Source organism: Erythrolamprus reginae, unplaced genomic scaffold, assembly GCF_031021105.1.
Source record: "Erythrolamprus reginae isolate rEryReg1 unplaced genomic scaffold, rEryReg1.hap1 scaffold_226, whole genome shotgun sequence".
Classification (NCBI taxonomy): domain Eukaryota; kingdom Metazoa; phylum Chordata; class Lepidosauria; order Squamata; family Dipsadidae; genus Erythrolamprus; species Erythrolamprus reginae.
Window position 1 is genome coordinate 3,657 of NW_027248595.1, and position 27,246 is coordinate 30,902.

Sequence of the window (27,246 nt, forward strand, 5' to 3'; positions counted from 1 at the left end):
CTACCAGATTCTGTAGTATCATCATCTAACTCCCAAAACTTTACCCTTAGACTATCCACTGTTGACCTCTACCAATCCTAGGAGGTCAGTAAGGGGTGCATAAGTACAACAAAGTGCCTTCTGTCCCCTATCCTAATCTTTCTTTTACTAATATCATGTTATTATGTCTTTGTATACCACCAATACATACTTCACAAAACAAATAAATAAAATTTCTTGCAAACAAAAAAAATTATCAAAAACAGCTCATTTAAACTAACAGTGTGAAAGAGAATAGAAATATAAAGTGCTCAGGACACAAATATATTAATTTTCTATATTAATTATTATTTACAAATTATTTCAAAGTAACCTAAACATAATTATCCACTAGAGTTCATTAGTAAATCCAATTTAATCAGTCCTATTTCGGCTAAGATCAGGGATGGGCTACTATCCGGAATGCCAGGAAGGCTGTTCCATTGGCGGAAATGGGTGCATAAGCTTGCTCCATCGTCGCCAGGCATCCAAGCACTGTGCACACACAACCGGCGCGATTCCAATAAAAATTACCGTTTTTTTGTTTCTGCGCATGCGCAGAAGCAAAGAAATCGGCAATTTTGGCCCAAATCTCACTACCACAAGGACGTACATGCGCAGCAGCTGAATTTCACTGCGGTGCCTAGAGCAGCAGCTTGGGCTAACAACAACAGCAGCCTGCCCAAGCTCTGGCTGCGCGTCCTGCTATCTGCTCTCCTGCTCAGTGCACGTGGGACAGCACACAGCAGGCCGCATGGCTGGAGCTCAGGGCCGCCTTGCCTGCTCCCTGCACCATGGCTCATCGACCTGCAGGAGATTGAGAGCAAGCTAAGGGCCATGGCGTGGTGGAAGGGTGAGCAGACAGAGCTGCTGCTTGTGGTAGCACCAATAGTTGTTGTGGTGTCATGGTGGGGATGGCACGGTGAGGGGCATGATGGAGGCAGAGCCGTGGGGGGGATGGTGTGTCAGGAACAGCGTTGTGGGGCGGCATGGTGGGGTTGGCACAGTGGGGGCAGTGTGGTGGGGGCAGCGTGGCGGGGGCTTGCTGTACAGTGGAGGGGCGAGCGGACAGAGTTACTGCTTGTGGTAACACCAGAGGTTGGTGGGGCAGTTGGTGGGGCAGTGGGGTAGGGATGGCACGGTGGGGGGGTATGGGGGGGGCAGTGTGGTGGGGCGGCATGGTGAGGGCGGCACAGTGGCGGCACCATGGCGGGGGCAGCATGGTGGGGGCTCATAGCATGGTGGAGGGGTGAGCTGATGAAGCTGCCACTCGCAACAGAGCTGACAGGCCGCTAGTGGTAGCAGCGGGGGCTTGCAGCGCAGTGGGGGGGGCGAGCTGATGGAGCAGCCACTCGCAAGCAGCTGCTCCATCATCTCGCCCCTCCATCATGCCGCGAGCCCCTGCTGCTACTATTAGCAGCCTGTCAGCTCTGTTGTGAGCAGCTGCTCCATCAGCTCGCCCCTCCACCGTGCCACCCCGTCTGGTACTGCCATGAGCAGTCCTTACCTTGTTTTGCTGGTCGCATCAGAGCGACCGGCAGCTCTTCTGCCCATTTTCCAGGTCTTTTTGCTTCTGTGCATGCTAAACCCCAGAAATTGTGCATGTTTTCACGTGAGATTCAGCTTCTGCACATGCACAGAAACTGAAACTTATGGCAGGTGCGCACACGCTCCTGGCCCATTCCGTTAAGGCAGGAATGGTAGCCAGTCACTGGCTAAGATACACGTACCATAAAATTGCACTTATGACAGCAACACATTCTTTAATTCTTTTTTCTGCTTAGGAACTTTCTTAAATAGCAGCACATGAAAAAGTCATAAATGTTCCATTTTTCAGCCTTGTATATTACAAAAAATCAAATCTTTTAAAGCTTTGATGATTTTATAACAGAAGAAAGAAAAGAAAACTCCAAAAGATAGATAGGAGGTGCAAAAGGAGCAAAAAATCCTTTTTCAGTCTGTTTTATGTGCAATAAAAATCTGCTTAACCAGCAGCTTTAAAGGTAATGTATGAAGCAAAATTGTAGTAATCTATTTAGAAATTAGCATTTTTACCTCAACTCTTGACAATCCCAAGGCTGCAACTGCAACTCGAACACTACTGCTCTCAAGTGTTCCTGTTGCCCTTCTTCGCTCATATTCCAGAGCAGACATATGTTGTTGTGCTGCAATAGCCAGTGCTTTTTCTCTAGCTTGATTGATTAAAGGGATCTTTAGTTTTTCTTTAAGTATATCAGTAAGGCGGCACTTCAGATAAAGAACTGGCGACATTTCTTTCTGACCTGTAATAAACAAAACCATTTATCATCTCCCCTTCAGAATCAGCACTAATGCTGGTAGGAGACTGAAGCATCATCATAAACTACACAGTAAAATTCTGCTTGTGCAAATTAATATGTTAATATTAAATCTAGATAGCAATTCTCTAACATAAAGTTAAAAATAATTGAGAGGTTCAGTATAGCCAACAACCAATGTTGTAGACATCTTTTAACAAGGTTTCTGTTCCCTTAAAGATCAAATAGGAAACACATAGACCCTTGGGTCATCCTTTCAGAAATCTTTCCTTACTCGGTTCCTCAGTGCTTTCAACAATGGCAAAGCTTATAAATGAGCTGTCTTCATTGAAAAAGCTCTTAAAATTTTAAGGAAAAATTCAGACTGCCTTAAATATAGCCCATGTTGAATTGTACAGCACAGTGAAACATCAGAAGTTGATCACAGGTACGGGTGGCAGAATGGATAATTCTCAGACACAGAAGATTATTGTTTCTGGAAGGTCATGATCTCCAGTTAGGATGGCATGCTTTTCTATGATATGATAAAAATAAAACTCATAGATATTTTCCAGGTATAATCTATACAAGTCTAATAAATAATAATAATTTTTTATTTATTTTTCCCCATAGAAACTTTTTCAATATATTACAAAATACCTTCTATTTGTGTTACAATACAACAGTATCTCATTAGTTAGACATATATAATCCCAAAAATAAATTTCCATTTCCAAATTATTTATTTTCGGTACATAGGAAACTCCCAAACCTCATCCTCTAGTTTTGTCATCTAGATAAGCATTTTTCTTCTAATTAAATTCAACATTAACTTCCTTTTGACAATATTAACTCATTATGTTTATCATCTTGCAAATCTATATAAACCATTTCTTCTTCCATTTCCTATACATCTTTCTTTAAAAACAAAAACCCTTATATAACCTTCTCCTAATTAATAAAAATAAATAAATATAAAAAAGGCAAATCCACATACCTACTATTAATTTTTTTTTTAAAAAAACTGTTACCAATCCAAGTTTTCAAACCTTACTTTCTTATATCTTTATATATTAAAAAATGACTTCTGACATTAAATCCAATTTCTATTATAAATTCATATTAACGTTTCTATATTCTCTGTTAATATTCCCCAATCAATTAATATTCAACCAATTAGTAATACTATTATTAACTTATAAGCACCTTTTATATTTTCCAAATGTGTTTCAAATTCATCTTACATAATCATTGAATCATCACTTCCATACTTCTAGTTCATATCAAGATCAGCTTATTTCTTATATAGATATTTCATTAAGTTTCTCTATATACATTTTTCTAATACAATCTTATAAATTAATACATCTATTACTACTTCAAAACAACCCATGTTATATTCATAAAAATAAAAGAAAAAAATCTATTTTTAACTTATTGAATGATCAATCACCCCATTTCAAATTTACAGAAATCTTGCCAAATCTCAAAAAAATTCTTTCTTGTCTTTTTGTACCCCTCTAACCTCTTCTTTTCTCTTTTCCTCCCAGGTTGTGCTGTCTTTCCCAATTTTTTAATTTCCCTTTTAATTTCTTCTTTACTCTGCCCACTAAAATCAGATCAGATCACATCTATTCCATTTTCTATTAGTGCTTATCTTACTATAATAATCATTAAACATATGACTATCAACTCCCTCATTAATCAAGCCATTTTCTAATTGCTTTAAATCTCTAAATTATCATATGTCCTTTAATCTGTCCATTTTGAAATTGTCCAATGTATATCACTTTAATATTTCCATCGCTTCCTGTGTGCTGATCAATCTGATCATCATTCTTTTCATCTCCACTGTTTCTTGTATTTCCCTCCATGTTGTCATAATCATCTTGTTTTGAAATTCTTTGAAGATTTTTTTATATTTTCAGTTAAGGAGTTAGCGTTGTTTCTCATTTCCTCTCTCCATTTTTTAATGCTTGTGCATATGTCACTACATAAATCTCTTATTTCTGGAAGCTCAATTTTTGTCTAACTGCCCAGTAGCAAATCTTTATACAGCCTCAAAGCCTCAGAAGAAAAATCAAACTCTTTTTTCTTTTCTTTTCCCCCTTTCAGGTTTACATAAAGTTCAGCAGGAAAGTATTATTCCTCAGTTTTCAGCTCTTTTTATCAGTTACTATATAAAGAGTTCAGCTAGCTCAATTGAATCAAGGTCACATCTGGCAGAGCATACATTCCAGCCAAATGCTGCCTCAACTTCACCAACAGATTTTTCACCATGCAGGCTCACAGTTGCCTTCCTTTCTTTTAAATTCCAACACAATCAGAAAAATCAATATGTTTTAAATCAATTCTACTTCCACCTTTCCAGATTTCCAAGTTTATTAAATTCATGGGTTTTAGTTTTAGTTTTGATTAGCTTTTCATGTCCTTTTAAGCTCAGTTAAACAATTCTGATGTTAATGCAGCCGCTTTACACCTTCTGCTGTAGTTTGTCTCCCGATCACAAACAAAAGCAGTCTTTGAAAGTGTTTTCCCCTTCGGCAAAGTGCTCATCTTCTTTTTCAAAGCTTTCTTCTTTTCAACCTCCAGCACAAAAACTTACATTCCCTCACTTTCCAGATGACATCCTTCACTTTTTCTCTATCCTTCTAATCATAGTCACCTCGGTTTAAAAGCAGCAAGCTGCTTCCACTCTGATGCTGGTGGAAGCTCACGGACAACACCTGTGGGTTATGCCAACCCCAAAATGGGCACCAAACCAGGTCCCCTTCTTCCCCTCCCCTTCAGGGAGGTTCTGGGCTGATTCAACAGAATCAACACCTCCAAACAGCAGGGGTTCAGCAATTCCTCTGCAGGAGTGAAAGGAAGGCAATGGCACCGAGATGGATAATCACACACTCTCAATATTTTCAAAGACATCATATAAGAAATGCTCTATTTCTAGTATGGGAAAAGGTGAAAGCAAACATCTACATGAAAATATCAGTTTGACTCTCAACAGTGGAAGAATTTATCCATCCAAATGTAGTAAGTCTGGAAAAAATCTTAACATAAAGATATTTTAAATGCAGATGGGAAAGTTAAAACTAAACAAGAGTTACAGAATCAAGGTGTGGACTTATCATGGGGCCACAAATGCAAATAAAATTTAGATACAAGAAAGATATTAAGACATATGGCTTCTACAAATCAAATAAATCAAATAATGTTAGGGGTAGGTTAAAAGTTAATAAAGAAAATATACAACTTTGTTAAGCTTAAAAAATGGAAGATGAACAGGTAAAAGAGACAATGATAGTATGGGCAAATGTTTTTTGCATACATTATAAAAGGTAAATGTTCCCCTCCACATATCTGCTAGTTGTTCCTAACTCTAGGTCGCTGTGCTCACCTCTGTTTCTAAGCTGAACAGCCAATGCTTTGGAACTGCTAGGTTGGCAGCAGTTTACTCCCGTACACTATAGCAGTGACGGTGAACCTTTTTTTCTCGGGTGCTGAAAGAGTGGGAGTGTGTGATATCACACATGCTCGAGTGCCCACACCCATAATTCAATGCCTGGGAAGGGCAAAAACAGCATCCCCCACCCCCCAGAGCCTCTCTGGATGCCGGAAATGGCCTGTTCCCCAAATTGTGGTGGGTCCAAAGGCTGCCTTGGAGCTGGGAAGGATAAAAATGCCCTCCCCCACCCCTCTGGAGGCTCTCTGGAAGCCAAAAACGTCCTCCCAGGGCCACTGTGTGAGCCAAAAATCAGCTGGCCGACACACACATGCAGATTAGAACTGAGCTAGGGCAAAGGCTCGTGAGCCAGCAAATATGGCTTCACGTGCCACCTGTGGCACCTGTGCCATAGGTTCACCATCACTGCACTATAGAATGGTAGAAATGGCAAAAACTTTGGGAAAGAAACTGTAAGTTGACAGTGGCAGCCACTTATAAGGAAAACGTATACAAAATGTTTTATAGGTGGCATTTATGATCAGCAAAATTAGCAAAGATATTTTAAAATGTCTGCAAAATGTTGGAAATGTAATCAGACGCACTGTCCATGTGGTGTACATGTGCAAAAGCAAAGAAATCCTGTACAAAAATACATACATGGTTAGAAAAAGTGTTAAAGCTACATATGGATTATAAACCAGAAATATTTTTGTTAGGATAGTACCAGAAAAGTATGATAAAGGGAATATGTATTTAATTTCACATGTTTTGACAGCAACAAGAATTGTATTTGCACAGTACTGGAAAAATGAAGAAACATCTGGTGAAGAAGATTTAATTAAAAAATATTAGATTGTGCAGAAATGGGTAGATTGACATTAAAGATAAAAGAAAAAGTGATACAGAGCATTTTTAAACATGGAATTTGTTTTACAAATAGTTGGATAATAGAAGCACTTACGTATGTAAAGTGAAAATGTATAAATAAGAAGTTGATCACAGATGCTTTATGACATTTTTAACATTATTATGTCAAAATGTTTTTTGATATTTGTCATTACATATTTTATTAAAAATGTCAAATTTCAAATTCCTGGTGCTGGATTTTGGACACATTTTGTAAGTTAGTCCATTTTAGGTCCCTTGGTTCAAACACTGTCATGTGTTGCACATTTTTCTAAGTTAAATGTTACATACAGTGAGACTTGAAAGTTTTAGTAGTATATAAATGTGAAGTTTTCCATAATAGTTAAAATGTGAAATAGCAGATTAATGAAAGCTATCAAATAAAGTAAATTTATTCAATTGGATGTCAGCTTGAAAAAACTCTCATTTAAAACAATTTAAACAAAAAAGTGTTTTTAAGATTGAGTAAGGATGTGAAACAGAGGGTAACTACCTTTAAATACAAAATAAAATACAGAATAAAGTATTATTTCCACCACAGTAAATAACTACACTTTTAAATGTGTCAAAATGAAGTCATGAGTACTTTGATGTAATCATTTCAAAGCATAAATATAAGAGTAAAACTATGGAAAATGTGTAGAGATTGATCATATACAGTAGGTATGGAATTGGCAAAGTCATTTTCAGGATTGCTATTCAGCAGCTATTGAAATAATAAAAACTAAGTAAATTCTGACTGTAAAAAACTTGATGTATTTAAAGAAAGACAGCTCAAGTAAACTGTTAAGAGGCACTGCATTTCCAGTTGACAATGTTACAGTATATATTTTTACATCAATTGTATTCAGATCTGTAGATATATTTATCTTTGCTACAACTAAGCCAATGTATAGTAAAGCCTGCTTTGGAGAAACCTAGTGCACAATAGCTCCATGGTTATCAAACAATTCATGACAGAAAAGTCACTTGGGCAGTAACTGTAGCTCTTTCAAGACAATGTGCTGCATGAATCCATGCAAAGGCAATGAAGGCTATATCTTTGAGCATTATGTTTGAGAATTATAATTACTGATTAGTAACAGGAGCAACTGGAAAATGACTGGCTCAATTTATCAGATGGGCCTTAAACTAAAGTTCAGGGTGGAGAGTGTCTAGTCTTTAAGATCTCCAGGACATAATTCCAAGCAAAAACCCCTAGAAAACAAGGCAAATAATGAAGTAAGGAGGGAGGGGAAGGAAGACAAGCTCAAACACCAAATAGGAGATGTAGGAAGCATACCGAGAATCAGGCATAAAGGTCTATATATAAATACACAAACTCTGGGGAACAAAATGCTTCAGTCATAAAGAGATGTATACATCACAATAATTAAGAAAGCAGGTACAGATGAAAGTCAAATCCAAAACTACAGGCCAATTTTACTTCTAAACTTTATTATAAAATTTTCATGAATATCATGGCTGGAAGGCTGAAGAAAATCTTAAATGACATAATACATAACAATAACAACAACAACAACAACAACAACAACAATAACATATTAGATTTATATGCCGCCCCTCTCCGAGGACTCGGAGCAGTTTCCTCCCAATGAGACAAATTAGAGACGATACAAGAACAGTATTAAATATATTAGAATATTTTAAAGTGCATCCAGAGAAACAAGTTGCATTTGTTTTTCTGGATGCACAAAGATTTTGAAAATTTAAATTGGGAATATATGATTAGACAGATCAAATAAATAAATTTGGAAAGAGATTTAAACATTGAATAGAGACTGTATATTCTACCCAAAAAGTTAACATTATAATAAACGGCGACTTCACAAGACCATTCAAAATAACAAAAGGAGTCTGTCAGGGATGCCCCTTATCACCTCTGCTATTTATTTTTACATTAGAATTTTTATTAATGAAGATTAGAAAAAATAAAGAAATTAAAGGAACTAGGATTCAGAAGGAAGAATACAAAATTCAAGGGAAATAGAAGAACATGGAGAAATAGCAGGCCTTAAAATTAATAAATCCAAAACCAAAATAATAATGAGAAATATGACTCTAAAACAACAAAGAGAATTAGAGGTAAAATTGGGACAAAAATGTACAAAGAAAATGCAGGGAAAAATGCAAGAATAAAATTAACAGACCTTCAGGATGAGAGAAGCAGAGATGGGATAGGCCTGCCTGTACTATAAAGCAGCAACTTTGGTATGGGTCAAAGAGTGGCTCTATCTAAGAAATAAATGATTACTAATGTTAGAGCAGTGGTTCTCAATCTTACTAATGTCACGACCCTTCGGGATTGGGTGGCATAGAAGATAGATAGATAGATAGATAGATAGATAGATAGATAGATAGATAGATAGATAGATAGATAGATAGATACAGTTCATGTTGTGATGACTCCAACCATAGGTGTAGTGCCAATTCTCCCAACAGTAAACTGATTAGATTAAATTAATTTATTAGATTTGTATGCCACCCCTCTCTGGAGACTCGGAGTGGCTCACAACAGGAATATAAAATACAAATCCAATTATTAAAAACAAAGCAGTTAAAAACCCGTGATTAAAAACACTCATACAACCCAAACAAGCCGTACATAAGTGGCCAAGGGGAATTAATTTCCCCATGTCTGGCGACAAAGGTCGGGTTTTAGGAGTTTGCGAAAGGCAAGGAGGATGGAGGCAGTCCTAATCTCTGGGGGGAGTTGATTCCAGAGGGTCCGGACCACCACAGAGAAGGCTCCTCCCCTGGGTCCCGCCAGACGGCATTGTTTTGTCGATGGGACCTGGAGAAGGCCAACTCTGTGAGACCTAATCGGTTGCTGGGATTCGTGCGGCAGGTAGGTCAGAGGGACATCCCCCAGTGTAAATGTCTCATTGGTCGGATTGTAAAAATATGTTTCAAGGCACCAGAATAGAAGCTTTAGTTCCTAACACCAAGGGAAATTTGTCTTTTCCCATGGTCTTAGGCAACCCCATGAAATGGTTGTTCAACCTCCAAAGGGAGTTGTTCGACCCCAAAAACATTCATGTTGAGAACCACGATGTTAGAGGGACATATCCTATCAAAAGGGGGGCATGCCTTCCTATATGATAAAGAAATAAACAGCATGTATACTTTAGGAGACACAAAGAGAAGCCTTGATACAAGTATGGCAAGGAACTAAAAGAAAACATTATGTGAAAATCCCTAGGTGGATATCCTCAATGGAAGTGATAATTCACACAAATACTTTAGAGGCAAATAAAGCAATTAATTATCAATAACTTTTAGACAGACAAGGCAATCTTAAAAATAGACAGCAATTGGAAGATCAGGTAGCTGTATATGCAAATCCAACCAGAATATGGATTTCAGACAGTTCCACATCAATTAGACACAATATTGACTGGTCCGGATCTAGGTTCCCTCTAAGGCACGTGGCCACACAGCCACATGCACAAAAACAACCCTCCTTCAGCCTTTTCCAAGGCCACGCACAATGGAGCCAGGCGTTGGAGTTGGGGGCAGGGAGCGACGATAGTGCGGAGTCCGGCGAAGGTTTTTCTTGTTTTGAATGTCCACGCTCCACGTGCTGCCGGCACCGGCCCGATGACCACTGGGGGGGCACGGATCCACGCCCCATGTGCTGCCGGCACCGGCCCGATGATCGCTGGGGTGGGTGGATCCATGCCCCGCATGCTGCTGGTGCCGGACCGATGAGCTCTGGGGGCCCCCGGATGCACGCTCCGTGTGCTACAAGCGCCGGCCCAATGATCACTGGGGGGGTGCAGATCCACGCCTTGCGTACTGCCAGCGCTGGCCCAATGATCACTGGGGGGCGCAAATCCACGCCCCGCGTGCTTCCGGTGCCGGCCTGATGGTCACTGGGGGGCCACGGATCCTTGCCCCACGTGCTGCCAGCGCCAGCACGATGCCCATCAGGGGGGAGAGAGAAAGAGAGAGAGAAAGAAAGGGGGAGAGAGAGAGGGAGAGAGAAAGAGAAAGAGGGGGAGAAAGAGAGAAAGCAAGAGAGAGAGAGAAAGATAGGGGAGGGAGAGAGAAAGAGGGGAACAAAGAGAGAGCAAGAGCAACAGACAGAGCAACAGACAGAGAGAGAAAGAGAGAGGGAGAAAGAGAGTGAGTGAGAAAGTGAGAGAAAGAGGGGGGAGAGAAAGAGAGAGAGAGTGAGAGAGAAAGAAAGCAAGAGAGAGAAAGAGAAAAGGAGAGGAAGGAAGGAGGGAGGGAGGGAAGGAAGGAGAAATGGAGGGAAAAGGAAGGAACAAGGGGAAGAAAGAAGGAAGGAAGGAAAAAGAAATGGAGGGAACAAGGAAGGAAGGAAGAATGAAATGAATGGAGGGATGGAGGGATGAAGGACCTTTTTTGGGGGGGGGTTAATTTTTTTTAAAAAAATTCTCTCAATATACATTCAAATAATACAGTTTACCATCTAATTTTCTATGAATAAAATGCAGTATTATGTTAGTAACTAATATCAGCCATCAAAAAAGTTGCAAAAGTTTTTTTTCTAATGTTGTCATCCATATACATAACTTTCCTTTAATTAAATTCCCTCCTTAATGTTCCTTCAAAAAGTACAACACCAATTATATTTCTAACTTATTAACCATTATGCTAAAGTGCTTCCTTCTTTCTTTATACATTTTTCTATAAACCAAGAAAACCTTGTATAGCCAATCAGATGTTAACAAAAGAAAATTAAAAACAAAACATATATATATATAAATTTCAGACTTCTCCCCCCCCCTCTAAATAGTACATTTACCTAATCCAAAATTTAAAAATTATTTCAGCCCATCTAACATTTTGCCAATTAATAATTATCTACATTTATTACTTAATTATTAATCTTAAATTTCAATTTGAGAAAAGAAAAAAAGGGGAAAAAATCTAAATATTCTCTATTTTCAATCAAGTAAAAATCATTAATATCATTAATCTCCCCAACAATTCTAAATTCAATTCCATTTATGCATTAATCAAAAATCAGTATCACCTACTACATATCTTATTATAATCAATACTTCTAAATTTATCAAAACAGGTCAGCAATTCCTAAATTCATATATCTAAATAGAAAAAATAATTTAAAAAGAGCAAATAAAACAATACTCCAAGCTTAATCAACCCTTCTCAAACTCCAATTTCTTTAATCTGAGCAGAACTTTGAACAGAACTTTTCTTTTTTATTTTTTTTGTATCCCCTTTCAATCCCCTTTTCCATTTTATTCTTTCTATTCTTCCTTCTAGGAAGGAAAGACTTTGTTCGAAAAATAAAGGGGTTATTGGATCAAACTTTGGACACTTGACAACATAGTTATGATGGTGGCAATGTCCCAGGGTTATGTGAACATCTTTTGGGATCTTCTGACAAATAACTGCAGGGATTCACTTAACGACTGTGGCAAGAAAGGTGGTAAAGTGAGGCAGAACTCACTTAATAACCATCTTACTCAGGAGATAGAAACATGGGCCTCCATTGGGGTCAGAACAGAAGTTGAGGATTATCTGTCTGACCAGTGCACTCTTTTAGAAGCAAATCAGCAGATCAGGAGTCCATTTTGAAGCTCTACAGAAAACATCTAGGGGGGAAGGCAGGTTGTCCTTGACTTACAATGGTTCATTTACTGACCGTTCAAAGTTGCAACGGCCCCGAAAAAAGTGACTTAAGCACCCTTTTCACACTTAGGACCTTTGCAACAGCCCAATGATCGCAGGATCAAAACTTTGCTGCCGTTTCATATTTATGACCGTTGATGTGTGTCCTGAGGTCACGCGACCCCCTTTTGTTTCCAATCGATCCACACCCAGGCATGAAAGTGTGCTGCTCAGACATTATACCTTTCTGCCCACACTGGAAAAAAATTAGAGGGAACATTGGCCCGGATGAAAAAGAACAATAAAAATGTATAGTTACCTACTAGAATTTGATAGAGCAGAAGATATAATAAAAGGAGGGGGCGGAGCTAGCTGCGGAGCCGGGTGAATGGCGAGGAGCGGAGCTCCGTGAAAACCAAGCACTCATGAGTGATCAGTAAGCCTCCCAGAGGCTGTAGATTCTGAGAGAAGGGATCAGAAGATTGGGGAGTACTGGCAGCAGATTCTGTGGCGGTGGCCCGATCTGCGGAGCAGGAGAACCCTCGGAGAGACCGATTGCCTAAGGAAGGGAGCATAATGGCGGCCCAAAGGTGCTCCCAGCTGGCCGAATCTTGAGCTATAAACTAGCAGGACGACGTGCAGCACAACCTGAAAGAACAACTTACCAGGATCGTATTTGGATTTATATGTGATCGGAGGTGATACCAGTGGATTAAAGCCTTGGTGGTGTTCTTATTTTACAAGAAGGTAAAGAGAGGGTGGAAGGAGGAAGTTACCTTATTTTCTTCTTCCAGTAAGTGGCGAATAGAGAGGTGACTGGAGAAAAAAGAAACCACTAGCAGCTCTTTAAATTCCAAAGAAGATCGGGCTTACCCCATAGGTTAAAGTGAAAAACTGACAATGAGGCTGACAAGTGAGATGGTACATAATAGATGATAACCAGTGGATAGACTTTTTCTCTTGCTTATGTTTTGTGTCCTGTTTTTTTCTGATTCTGAACTCTGCTTTTTGAACTGAATTAAGGAACCTCGGAGCTGTAAAATAACTTTAGTGCAAACTCCAGTAAAAAAATAAAGAGAAAGAAAGAAGAATCGTACAGAACTGTATAGAATCTTCCTCTGAACTGCATATTTTTTAAAGATATATACATATCTCTCTTGCATGAATTGATTGATAGATTGAAAAATCTGATTTAGATCTGACCTATTATCATATAATACCATATATCCAAACAATTCCTGCTTAAGTATCTTTAGATACTTTTTAGACTTTTCCGATTGCCTGTTCCATTGTTTCTATTATTGCTTCTGTGCTCTCTCCTTTTATTTGGTGTTTCCATATTATATATATTTGAATATATCTATATCTATTTTCTTCTTATTTGTGATAAACTGCCCTATTAATTGTTGTATATATCATATAGTGTAATTGGAATCAGTTAATGAATTTAGAGCTAAGATACAATTAATTATAATATTTACTTAATAATATTTATATTTAATATAATAATATAATAATAATATCTACAATATTCATATATAATGAACAGTAATTCTATGTTTATTAATTTGTAATAAACTGGTGGGAATACGATTATTATACATATTATACTATTTAGTTTATTTATTTATTTATTTATTTATGTATTAGTTTTTTTAATGTTACACACACAGACTGCACATCATACATCATAAAACAGTGCCATGTGAGGGTGCACCCACCACCTAACAACATACATACCCCACCACCAATTGGAGGGTCTGTACAAACATCTTTAACATTCTTCTAAGCTAGGATCTGCGTTTTATTTACACATCTAAGAGTGATTCTAATTTATTCTTTATGGCTAGATCACAAATTCTACTTGTCATATAATCTCTCACCATGTCCTATTGTTCCATCAGTTTCTTCAATTTATTTTCATTGTACATATTCATCCTTACCTCCATAATTTCAAAGTGAATGTGGTCCACCATGTACCAATACCAATTCTGTTTTCATCCATTTTGCTGCTTCTTTCCAACCCAATACAATTACTGCTTGAGCGCTTTCTAATGCTGCTACTTTTATTTCTCTAAATTCTCTTAAATCTCCCTTTTTACTAGTACTGCCATTTCTTTTGTGATTGTCCAGTTAATATTTAACATTCTGTTCATTTCATCTTGCACTTCTATACAAAATTTCTGTACTACTGAACTCCTCTCTCTTGGCATCCATGCCAACAGGTACCCTTCCCCTTCTTCTGAAAATATGCAAGTTGGGTTGGTGTATAGTACCACTTATGTAAAATTTTCCTTCTCATTTCTCTAACTCTTGTATTCTTTATTTTCTGTATATTTTCAACTATATCCTTCATCTCTCTTTTGTCTATTTATAATTCACTTTGCCATCATCTAGTTAATCCTTTTATCACACCCTCTTCCACCTGTGATAACATTCTGTAAATATTACTTGCTTATGCCTTTATATCATCCTTTTTTCTTTTAATATTTTCTCTGAGTTTCTTCCCTTAATAATGCTTCTTTATTCTCCCTTTCATTCAAATATTTACTTATTGCATTTATCTGCAACCATCTCTGTTGGCCCAACCACCTTTCTAAACGAATTCTACGGACTCTTCCGTCCTTTTCATATAACTGTTCTTCACTATTTTATTTGGATTTTTTAATAACCATACTCCCAAATATTTTATTTTTTAACACCCTAATTTCAGTCCTGATACCTTTCTAATCTCAATTTGCTCTTTAGGACCTGTATTCAAACAGATTATCTCTGATTTTTCCATATTAACTGATAGTCCTGACTCTTGTTTAAATTCCTGTAGTATAATCATTATTTTTTTAATCATTTCAATCGGAGTCTCAGTTAATATAATAGCATCATCTGCAAAGAGATTTAATTTTAATTCTAATTTTCCAATTTGGTATCCTCTCCAGTTTTTTTCCTTTCTTATCTTGTTGGCTAGCACCTCTATTGCCATTGCGAATAACATTGGAGATAATGGGCAACCCTGTTTAGTGCCGTTTTGAATTTTAACTTTTTCCATTCTATGTCCATTAACTCTAATATAGGCTGTATTTTCTTTATATATTCCCTTTATAGTTTCACAAAAATTATCTCCCATATTTAAATCCTTACATAACTGATAAAAATAATTATGATTAACTTTATCAAAAGCTTTATACACATCTAATTTTAACATTCCCAGTTTCCTTTTAGTAGCGGTAGCATGGTGTAACACATTAACAACATTCCTTATTGGTTCATATATTTTCCTTCCCTTTACAAATCCGTATTGATCTTCTCCAATTATCTTCAGTAAGATATTCTCAATCCTATTAGCTAATACCTTCATAAATATTTTATAATCCTGATTAAGCAAACTGATGGGACGATAGGAACCTGGATCCCTCAAATCACGATCTGGTTTCGGGATGGTTATAATCTCTGAGGTCTTCCATGTCTGTGGAATATTAAAAGTTTGAAATACAATATTAAACAACTTCCCCAAACACAGTGTTAATTCATTCATAAAAATCTTATAATATTCTCCTGTAAATCCATCTGGGCCTGGTGCCTTGGCAGATTTTAACCCTTTAATAACTCTAATTATTTCCTCATTTGTTATTTCTGCATTCAGTATTTGTTTATCCTCTTCAGTTAGTTTTTCCTCAACCTCTATAACTCCCACCTTCACTTGCTCTTCTTTATATAAATTCTCATAATACTTTTTCATTATTTTTTCCAATTGTACATTACTGTATTTTATTTCACCATCAGTATCTCTTAAAGCTAATATACAAGATTTCCCTTTTCTCTTCTTCAAATAGCGTACCATTTGTTTCATTGATTTCTTCCCCCATCCCATAATTCTTTGTTTTATGACCATCCTCACATTATTCCATTGTAACTCATCAAAAAGTTTCAATTGTTTTTTCTTAGTTTTCAATAGGTTGTTCCATTCTCTATTTCTTGTTACTCTTAATTTATCTTGTATTAAATCTATTTCTCTTATTTTCTTCTCCCTTTCTATCCCTCATCTCTTTTTGATATGGGTTTCTGTACTAATGCATTGTCCTCTCATTAAAGCTGTCTGTGCATCCCAAACCACTGTTTGCTGAATTTCTCCTGTGTCATTTATACTAAAATACTCACATAATTCTTTTTGCAATGTAAGTTTATCCTCTTCATTTGCAGAGACAACAGAGTTATACCTCCAAATTATTTTATTTCTATCTAAACCCATTTCCACTACTGCTAATAGTGGGGCATGGTCTGATAACCAAATACTTTTTATTTCTATCTTCTTAAGATGTATATTTCCCACTCTATTCATTAATATATAATCTATGCAACTAAATTTATTATGTCTTGCTGAATAATATGTACTTCTATTTGGTAAGTCTGCATGGAGGTCCACCATATTAAGTTTATTTAAATGCAACATTTTTTATTCCCTTTTCCTGCTGTTAATTGGATATTGAAATTCCCTGCCAAAAACACTGTGCCCTCCCCAAAGTTATCCAATTTCCTTTTAATATTTATTATAAATTGTTTTGAATTCACATTTGGAGTGTAGCTTACTGCAAATGTTATCTTCTTTTGACTCATTTTCCCTTTAACAAATAACATTCTCCCATCTTTATCCCTTTGGATTCAAAAGGGACTCTTTGATGAATTAGCAAAGCTACACCCCTACTTTTTGTATTTCCCCATGATTCATATATCCACTTCCAACTATTATCATTTATAAGTTTATCTGTTCCTCTACGTCTTTTATGTGTTTCTGTTAATAACAAAAAATCTACCTTATTATCCCTTGCCAATTTCAAAACTCTATGACGTTTCAACTGTGAAGCCATACCATTCACATTCAAAGCCATTATAACCCTTTCACTCATTGTAAATGCTTTTAAAAAATTTTCTCCCCATTCTTGCAGTCCCAGGCTTAATTTAAAAACTTTTAACTACTCTACAGACTCCCCACCTCTGTGCCTCCACCCATGTGTTTCCCCTAAGGGGAAATAACAAAGCTAACCCTTGTCTTACTTTGGAGACACTCATAGGATTGCTTATCCAACTTCGCCCGCCCTGTTTACCCACTTTTAAAAGAAGAGGAAACCCCCCCTTCCCCCTCTTCTTCACTTTCACTTTAACAGAAAAGAAAGAAAGGGAGAAACTTTACTTTACAGAAATTACGCAATACCAATCATTAAGGTTCCAGCATGGATTATTTCTTTCTTTGGCGTGTCACTCTGCCTTCCGCTTTATCTTCTCTCCGTAAGGCTGTAATTTGATCTTGCAAGGCAGCAATCTTGGCTAAATTATCCTACGGAGAGGGGCAGCATATAAATCCAATAAATAAATAAAATAAATAAATAAATCCTGCTCATCCGGAGGGGGTTCCTCAAAAGTCACTCTTTCACTTAAACCTGCAAATGTTTCCAGTTCCCCCCCCCCCCCCGGAGCTGCTGTAGATGAACTTGCTTCTTGCTCCCAAACAATTCCAAGCTGCTGCAACATAACTTTGCCTTCTGAAACATTCCATGCCCGAAGAATTTTCTCTTCTCTGAAGACTATTATAACAGCAGGGAAACTCCAGGTGAATCTGACTCCATTTTGGAACAAAAGGCTTGAAATTGGTCTCAGTTGATTCCTGGCTTGCAGAGTCTGAGCAGAAAGATCCTTTAAAACCCGAATGGGGTTTCCTCCTTGGTTGAGATTTGGAATGGCTCTTAGCTCTCTATATAGTTCAGCAGCTCTTCTTTCAGATATTAATGCAATAATAACATCTCTTTGCCAACCTGGACCCTTCCAGCCAAAACTCCAGTGGGCTCTTTCGAATTTGTGTATTTTGACTTTTATATTATTTTCTTGAAGCCACTGATGAACTGCCTGGGTCAATTTTTTACTTTCTGCAAAGTTCTGTTTGAACCCACATAAACGTAAGTTTTTTCTTCTTTGCCTATCTTCCAAATTGTTAATTCGAAGATCCTGCTGCTTTTTAAGGTCTGCTAGTTTTTCATTTTGAATTTGCTGATTTGTTTCAAGATTTACAATTTTTTCGCCTTGGTCTTTTGTCTGCGTTTTAAGCTGCTTAATTCTAGCAGTCACATCTGCTATAGTTAATTGCATTTCTTTAAATTGTTCACCCATCGATCCAAATAACATTAAAATATTATCCATTTTCTCCCCCAGCTCGGCAGTGCCCGCCATCTTTTCTTTGTTCTTTATTCCTTTGTTTAACTCACGGTTTTAGACTGAAGATTCCAAGCGTCTCCACCTCTTCCAGGCTGTTCCCTCCACGTTTTTATATTCTCCTTTAGTTTATCTTCCTCTCAATCCACTTTTCTATTAGTTTGAGAGGGTTTGTCAGGGGTTTTAATTACTTTTTCAACTCACATTTAGAGAGCATCCTGTGGAAGCGTCTAATCCCCTTGGTGATGCATGCGCAATCCCTATTTAGTTTATTTATAGTCTTTAATAGAGGAAACTGTGGAGGGGAGAGAGAAGGGTCTGCTGTGTTGGAAATTCTGGTGGAAAAAATATAACAAAATGACTAGCCTATATAACTTGTCTAGACTGGGGTCAGGGAGGAGGCCCATAAATCAATCTAATTGGACAATTCCTAGTTCATCCCAGAGATCCATAGAAGATATGATGACACAAAGAGAGAGATCAAACTCTTTTAAAGATTTACAATTAATGCTTATGCAAATGCAAGAAACGATGCTTAAAAATAATGAAGACATTAAAAAAGAGATAGGGGAGGTTAGAAATGATACAGGAGAGCTAAAGGAAATAATGTCAAATATGGATGCTAAATATGAAGTCTTTCAGTAACAGATGTTTAAAAATGAACAAAGGTTACAGGAAATGGAGGAGAAAATGGATCAGGAACATAGATGGTTAGATGAGATAAATGACAGACTAACACAAGCCAATAGAGAATTAGAAAATACAGTCATAATGTTGGAAAATGAGAAAGCCAATCACTATTTGCACTTTCAAAATTTGAGAGACGATAAAGGTGAAGACCTGCCTGATGTAAAGGCTGATATATTGGCTAAAGCGCTAGGGACAGAGGAAGAAGAAATGTTAAACAAAATGGATGAAATTTATCGCATAAATACGAACTATGCCAGGCGCCATAACCTCCCCAAAGAGGTACACATAAAACTAGTTAAAAAATCGATATGTGATGAAATCTTACATAGAGCAAGAGAGGATCCCATCGAATATAGGAGGAGGCAACTGGTCATGTTGAAACAGGTCCCAAAAAGGATACGAGATTTGAGGAAGCCTTATATGTTCCTGACATCTAAATCAATGTGTCAACTTTAGATGGCTGACACCATCTAATTATGATATCATGGCAAGAAAAAAAGATCAGAATAGATTCCATAGAAAAGGCAGAAGAATTCCATGATACTAATTTTGCTAATGATTTGACAATAGAGGAGAGGAATACAGGGGGAGCAGGAGACTCAGATAAGGCAGAATTAGAAAGACAAGCAAGAACAGAAGACCAGGAAAAAAAACGACAAGAGGAGATGATAGAAAGGATAGGTAAAGAACATTATAGAGATGCCAGGACAGAAAGATATAAGGAAGTTAGGAGTACAAGAGCAGTCAGGCCAAAGTACAAATGAAGTAAAAGTACAATCAAAAAGTAACCTAGGAATTGAGCTGTACTCTGTAAACATAAGTGGTTTAAACGTGCCAAACAAAAGAAACAAAGTTTTGAATCAATTGAGTAAAAGAAAAGCAGACATAATAGCAATTCAAGAAACACACATAAAAGAAAAATATGAATACCTACTAAAAAGACCGAAATTAGGAAATTTATTTGCATCTTCATCCCAGGAAAGGAAAAGAGGCATAATAATGTACATAAAGGAAAATATGCAAGCAAAACTGATATATAAAGATGGGGAAGGTAGGATCCTAATTGTGGAAATTGTTAAAAACCAAATACCAATAATGTTGATTAATATATATGCCCCAAATGAAGGACAACAAAAATTCTATAAAAAACTACATAGAAAGATGAGAGAAATAGAGGGTGACAATATATGTATAATAGGAGATTTTAATGGAGTTGTGAACAAAGACCTTGACTACTTTAATGAGGAAAATAAAAGACAAAACAGAAGAATTCTTACATGGCCAGAGAATTTTTTTTTTTTAAAGGGAAGAAAGGGAAAAATTAGAAAGAAACTATCAAAAATTGGAAGAAGAACTTCAACGTTATCCTCGAAAGATAGAGCTGATTAAAGAATTTAAATTAAGAGATAGCTGGAGGGAAAGAAATTCTCAGATAAAAAAATTTACATACTATTCAAATAGACATAAATCTTGGTGAAGATTAGATATGGTTTGAACAACAACTGAAATAAACATGCAATTAGAAGATACCAAGATAGAATCCAACTTAGATGCAGACCATAACGCTATAATAATGATATGGAAAGGGAAAGAAGAAAAAAATAGTAGATGGACATTTAAAAGGGCGATTTTAAGACATAATGAATATAAAATAAGAATGAAAGAAGAATTAAAATTCTTCTTTCAAGAAAACACTAAAGAACAAACCAATCTACAAAATTTATGGGATACAAAAAAAGCGGTGATAAGATGACTGACAATTGCTTACATGGCGAGAGAATTTTTTTTTAAAAAAGGGAAGAGAAAAATTAGAAAGAAACTATCAAAAATTGGAAGAAGAACTTCAACGTTATCCATGAAAGATAGAGATTAAACAACAAATGATTCTTATAAAGCACAAATTAAATTTATTTGAAAAAGAAAATTTGGCCCGACAAATAAAGAATAATAGACAGATTTTTTTTGAGAATGTCAATAAACCGGGCAGATGGCTAGCTACAAAACTCAAAAAAGAAAAAAAAATGATTATCTGCCTTTAAAATGATGAAGGAAAAATATGTTATGACATTGAGAGTAAAAAACAGATTATAGAGAAATTTTACAGTAATCTGAGAAAAATGAATCTGTAGAAGCGGAACAGATTACAAACCTTTTTGATCTGGCAAATCTCCCAAAAGTAACAGAAAATATTAAAGAAAGACTTAATCAACAAATTACAATAGGAGAGCTAAGAGAATCAGTAAAAAACCAAAATAATAATAAAGCCCCTGGACCTGATGGCCTACCTATAGAACTATACAAAGAGATACTAGAAGCTCTAGAAGAGACAGTTCTAGAAGTATTTAACACAGTCCTCAAAGAAGGTAAAATACCTACATCTTGGAAAGACGCAAATCTAACACTAATATTTTAAAAAGATACTGATCAGACCCAAATAGCAAATTACAGACCTATCTCTCTTTTAAATGTGGATTATAAAATATTTAGTTCAATCATGGCAAACAGATTAAAAGGATTTTTAAATGAATTTATTCACCCTGATCAGAACGGATTTCTACCAAAAAGACAACTGAGGTACAATTTGAGAACAGTATTAGATATTCTGGAATACTATGAATGCCACATTGAGAAACAAGTTACATTAGTGTTTATCGATGCCCCAAAAGCTTTTGATAACGCCAATTGGGATTTTATGTTAAAACAGATAGAATATATGGAATTTGGGGGGGAAATTTCAAGAGCAATACAGGCTTTATACAGGGAGCAATTCACTAATATTATAGTAAATGACAACACAACTCCAAAAATCTCATTAGAAAAAGGCACAAGACAGGGATGCCCACTTTCACCTTTACTATTCATATTAACGCTAGAAGTGCTTAATAGAATAATTAGGAGAAATGAACAAATAAAAGGATTAAAAATTTAAAAAGAGATATATAAGCTACAGGCATTCACAGATGACCTTGTTTTTATTTTGGAAGACCCACTACAATCAGGCCCAATATTAATAGAAACACTCAAAAAATTTGGGAACCTAGCAGGATTAAAAATAAATAAGCAAAAAACTAAAATGTTAGTTAAAAATATGAGGAATGAGCAAAAAACTAATTTAATAGAAAAATTAAACATCCAAATAACGAAAAAGATAAAATATCTAGGGAGCACCCTGTCTGCAAAATGTGCAACTCTTAAAACTGATAACTATGATAAACTAATTGAGAAAATTAAAAAACTTCAACTGTCTTTCATGGGTAGAATAGCTACAATCAAAATGAATGTATTACCAAAGATCTTATTTTTATTCCAAATGATGCCCATAAAGCTTAAACAAGATTACTTTACCAATTTAAATAAACTTGTTGGCAAATTCATTTGACAACATAAAAAACCAAAAATTTGTCTTAAATACTTACAAATGCCAAAAGAAGCCTGGAAACAATATTATAATTCATCCATCTTAATGTGGATCAAAGATTGGATCAAACTAGATAATACTAGATTAGTAAATTTAGAGGGCCATGATCTCCACTCTGGCTGGCATGCATTTCTATGGCAAGGAAAATGCAAAACGAACAAATATTTCACAAATCATTATATTAGAAATGTTTGGCAAATATTTAAAAGTCAAGAATATAGGGGTGTCCCAAACTGGTTTTCACCATTGGAAACTTATACCCACCCAAACTTTACAAAATTAGGTAAAATAATTACATATAAACATATAGCTAGAGAAGATGGGAATATTAAGAGAAGAGCGGAATTAGAAAAGGAAAAAATTAAGTTAAATGGTGGGAGTACCTACAAATTGAATCTAAATATGAAAAGGATAAGAGAGATTTGGGAATTCAGAAAGAAAAGATATTGGACAAATTATTGTTAGGGCCCCAGGAAAAAGCAATTCAGAAAATATATCGCTATCTACTTTCTCAGGATGAGGAAAAGGGAAAATTAAAGTTAAACATGAGGAAATGGGAACAAAATTTTGGTTACAATATAGAATTTGAAATCTGGCAACAAGCATGGGAAAGAAACTTAAAAATGACTTTAGCCACATCTTACAAAGAGAATTGGTTCAAAATGTATTATAGATGGCATATAACACCTGTACAATTAGCTAGAATCGACAAAAAGTGCCTATCAAAATGTTGGAAATGTAAAAGCGAAATTGGCTCTTATTACCATCTCTGGTGAAAGTGTGACAAAGTAAAAGGTTTCTGGAATACAATTACAAATTGGCTGGAAGAAATTTTAGGCATTAAAATAGAAAAAAAAACCAGAAAGCTTTTTGCTAGGAATATTCCAGCAAAAATTAGAAAAACACCAAAAATATTTGATTATCCACATAACTACTGTGGCCAGGTTAATTTATGCCCAATATTGGAAGAATGAAGAAATTCCTCAAGAGGAAGAGATCATAGAAAAAGTCATACTCTGCGCAGAAATGGATAAATTAACATTAGAAATCAAAAATATGGAAGAATCGGATTTTAATAAATGTTGGGAGAGGTTCTATTTGTGGTTACAGAAAAAAGGAAAAAAATGTGGTTAAAATAAGATTAGAAAAACATTTATTTGACAAAACCATTGCTTTTTTTTGTGGATTGCGCAAAAAACCCCAACGGATTGCGCATGCGTCAAGGCTAGGCGCGCCTCATTTTTCGAGCTTTAATGATATATTAAATAAAGGTGAAATTCCTCCTTAAAACATCATAAATCCTTCTTGAAGGAAAGCAGAGGAGTAAAGCATTCTCAGGAGATCAAAGAGAAGCTAAGATCTGAGTTTCTAAGGAAGACCGGACTTCTTTCGCTATTATGTGTGAGTACAATCAATCTTAATAAAATGGCTTAAGGGTCTGAACCGAGCCTTGGCAAAATTGAGATGAAGCTGGATCAGCTTTTACAAATTGTTTCAGGCTTTGAACAGAGGTTTCAGAAAGTGGAATCGGCTTTAGGAAATCTTTCTTTAGACTTTAAAACTTAACTGTTTTAAAGTCTAAAGAAAGATTTCCTAAAGGAAGGAGAGATGGCAGCAGAAAAAAGGAAGGAGAGATGGCAGCAGAAGGAAGGAGAGATGGCAGCAGAAAAAATTCAAAGTTTGGGGGGGGAAAGCTAAAATTCAGGATGAGTTTTCTGTCAGGCTCTCTGGTAGACTTCTCCCAAAAATTCACAGGTACAAATTTCAAACACACACACGTTTGAAAATTCAAAACAATGTTCTTTATAATGAAAAGTCACTTAAACTAAGCCCTCTTTTGGTATAGCAAAGAGCACTCGTCTCCAAACAAACTGGTAATTTGTACAAGTCCCTTATCAGTTCTGTGATACTTAGCTTGCAGCTGTGAGGCAATTCACAGTCCTTCTTCTTTCACAAAGTGAAACACACTTTGCTCTGGTTTAGTTTCAAAGCAGGGAAAAATCAGCACACAAAAGATCAAAGTCAGTAAAGCAGTCATGAAATACAACGATCAGATAATCCTCCACAATGGCCAAACCCACAGGCTGCTATTTATAGCAGCCTCACTAATGGCCAAACCCACAGGCTGCTATTTATAGCAGCCTCACTAATTACCACAGCCTCACCCAACCACAGGTGGCCTCGTTTTCTTTGATAATAATTTCTCAGTTGTTGTTGCCTATGCATCGCTCTCCGCATGCGTGGCTGTATTATTAACTCTTGTTCTGAATCCAAGGAGGAGCTAGATAATTGATCTCCTTCTGAGCTGTCTGCCACACTCTCCTCCTCCCTGTCACTCATGCCTTCTTGGTCAGAGGAGCCTTCATCATCAGATTCCACTGGGGGCAAAACAGGCCTGCAGCATATGGATGTCTCCCCCACATCCACAGTCCTTGGGGCAGGAGCTGGGCCAGAGCTAACCACAACAGATGAGACTTTTAAACAATTGAATTACAGAATTGCTAATTTGGAAGATTGCCAAAGGAGAAGGAATTTACGTCTGCGTGGATTTAGACCAGATTCTGCTTCAGGGTCAAAATTAAATGAAGCAATTCTAGGTTGGATGCAAGCGCAGGGTGCTCAGGTTCTTTCTGATGATATTATATGTGTCAATTGGGCTGTCCCACATAGAAACGTGGTCAGCGAGAAAAAAGCTGAGGACATTTAAAAATATTTGAAAAGCTGTGCCAGCCTTAAACAAGATGAGAATGAGATAAGAATTCTGAGAGATCTCTCTTGGGAAACCTTGAGAGTGAGAGCTGCCTTATGCCCAATTTCAAGCCGCCTATATCAAAGTGGAAAAAAGTTTACTTGGGGTTTTCCAGCTGCCATTTTGGTGTTTCAAGAGAACAAGATGTTCAGAGCTCGGTCACTGGAGGAGGGAAACGCATTATTGAATCAACTGGGTATTCAGTTTCAAGAGACTGAGCCATGAGGGGCAGAAGGAGGGGGGACTGTAGAGCCAAAAAGAGTTGAAGAAGGAGAAGAAGGAGAAGATTATTTTAGCAGCCGCAGCACCCCAAATGTGGAGGAAAGGCAAAGGGAGAAAGAGCTGAAGGAGTTAATCGGGCAGGTTGAGGACATTACAAGGGAGCACAGAAGAACAAGAGCCCAGCGGGACAAGAAAACGAAGAAGTGATTTCGTCAGAGACGTTCCTGGAATGCAGTGTTAACTCTTATTTTTGTTGGGGGGAGAAGGGAAAACGGTAAAGGAAGTAAAAAAATAAATAAATAAAAGTAAAAGAAGGAATCATTTAAATGGATAAGGGAGAGTGGGAGAGGAATTTTTCTCTTTAATTATATTTAAAAGTGGTTGAAAGTGGAGCTCAGTAGGGTGGGAACACAATCCAGAGTAGTGCCTCATGATTCAACAAGTTTTTTTCTTGTCCTCTCCCCTTTTGGTGGGGGGAGCAGGGGGGAGGCACTTGGGGGGGTAACTGGGGTAGGGAAGGAGAAAACAAGCAAAACAAGAGTGAAACAAGAGGGGGAAAGGAATATTATTGTATATTATGAATGAGTGTAATATAATGGTTTTAAATGTAAATGGTTTGGGATCTGATTTAAAATGTTACAGGATATTGAGAATGGCTAAGCAAAATAAGGTGGATATTATGATTTTGACAGAAACACATAAAAGACGGGGAGGAAGGGATAAATTGATTAATGATAGAAATTGGAATTGGGTACATGAATCTCGAGGAACGCAAAATAGTAGAGGTACGGCGATTCTTATTCATCAGAGGGTTTTATTTGAAGAGGTTGGAGTTCAGAAAGATAAAGAAGGAAGGTGGTTGTTTGTTAAAGGGACAATTAATCAAAAGAAGTTGACATTGGCAGCAATTTATGCCCTGAATGTGAAAACAAAACAATTTATAATAAATACAAAAAGGAAGCTAGATAACTTTATCAAGGGCACAACGTTTTTGGTAGGAGATTTTAATATGCAATTAACAAATGGGATCAGAAATAATAGGATGTTACACTTAAATAGACTTAATATGGTGGATCTCCATGCAGATATCCCAAATAGAGCTACGTATTATTCAGCAAGATATCATAAATTTAGCTGCATTGACTATATATTAATGAATAGGGTGGGCAATATACAAGTTAAAAAAGTAGATATCAAAAGTATTTGGTTGTCAGATCATGCCCCACTATTGGCAACATTGGAAATAGGTCAGGAATGCAACCAAAGAATTTGGAGATATAATGCAGTTGTAGACAGAATTATGTGAATATTTTAGAATTAACGATATAGGTGATATTAAACAATCAATTGTGTGGGATGCATGTAAGGCTTTTATGAGGGGACAATGTATATGTATGGAAGCAGATATTGGAAAGAAGTGGGGTAGAGAAAGGGAAATGAAGATAAGGGAAATAGACTTGATACAAAAGCAAATGGCAAGATATTTGAAGAAGAGGAAAGAAAAATCACGTATTAGCACTGAGAGACTCTAGTGGAGAGGTTAGATATGGTAAAGAGCAGCTAGAGAAGATAATGAGAAAATATTATGAGGATTTGTATAAAGAGGAGCAGGTTAATATAGGAGTCCTCAATGTTGGGAAAATAGTAAGTGAAGAAGACAAACAAATATTGAATGCAGAAATCACACAAGAAGAAATTGCTAGAGTAATTAAAGGGTTAA

The 27,246-nt window shown here is 36.6% G+C and overlaps 1 protein-coding gene across 1 annotated transcript in view; it reads right to left on the bottom strand.

The window, feature by feature from the left end:
* Window positions 1–2,073: 2,073 nt before the first annotated feature.
* LOC139156019 (cilia and flagella-associated protein 47-like) overlaps window positions 2,074–27,246 on the bottom strand; it is a gene marked incomplete at its 3' end in the record, with an annotated part of 56,154 nt that continues 30,981 nt past the window's right edge. Inside the window, exon 3 of the mRNA XM_070731382.1 lies at window positions 2,074–2,300. Within this exon, the coding sequence (XP_070587483.1) occupies window positions 2,074–2,300 (227 nt within the window). The remainder of the gene's footprint in view (window positions 2,301–27,246) is intronic.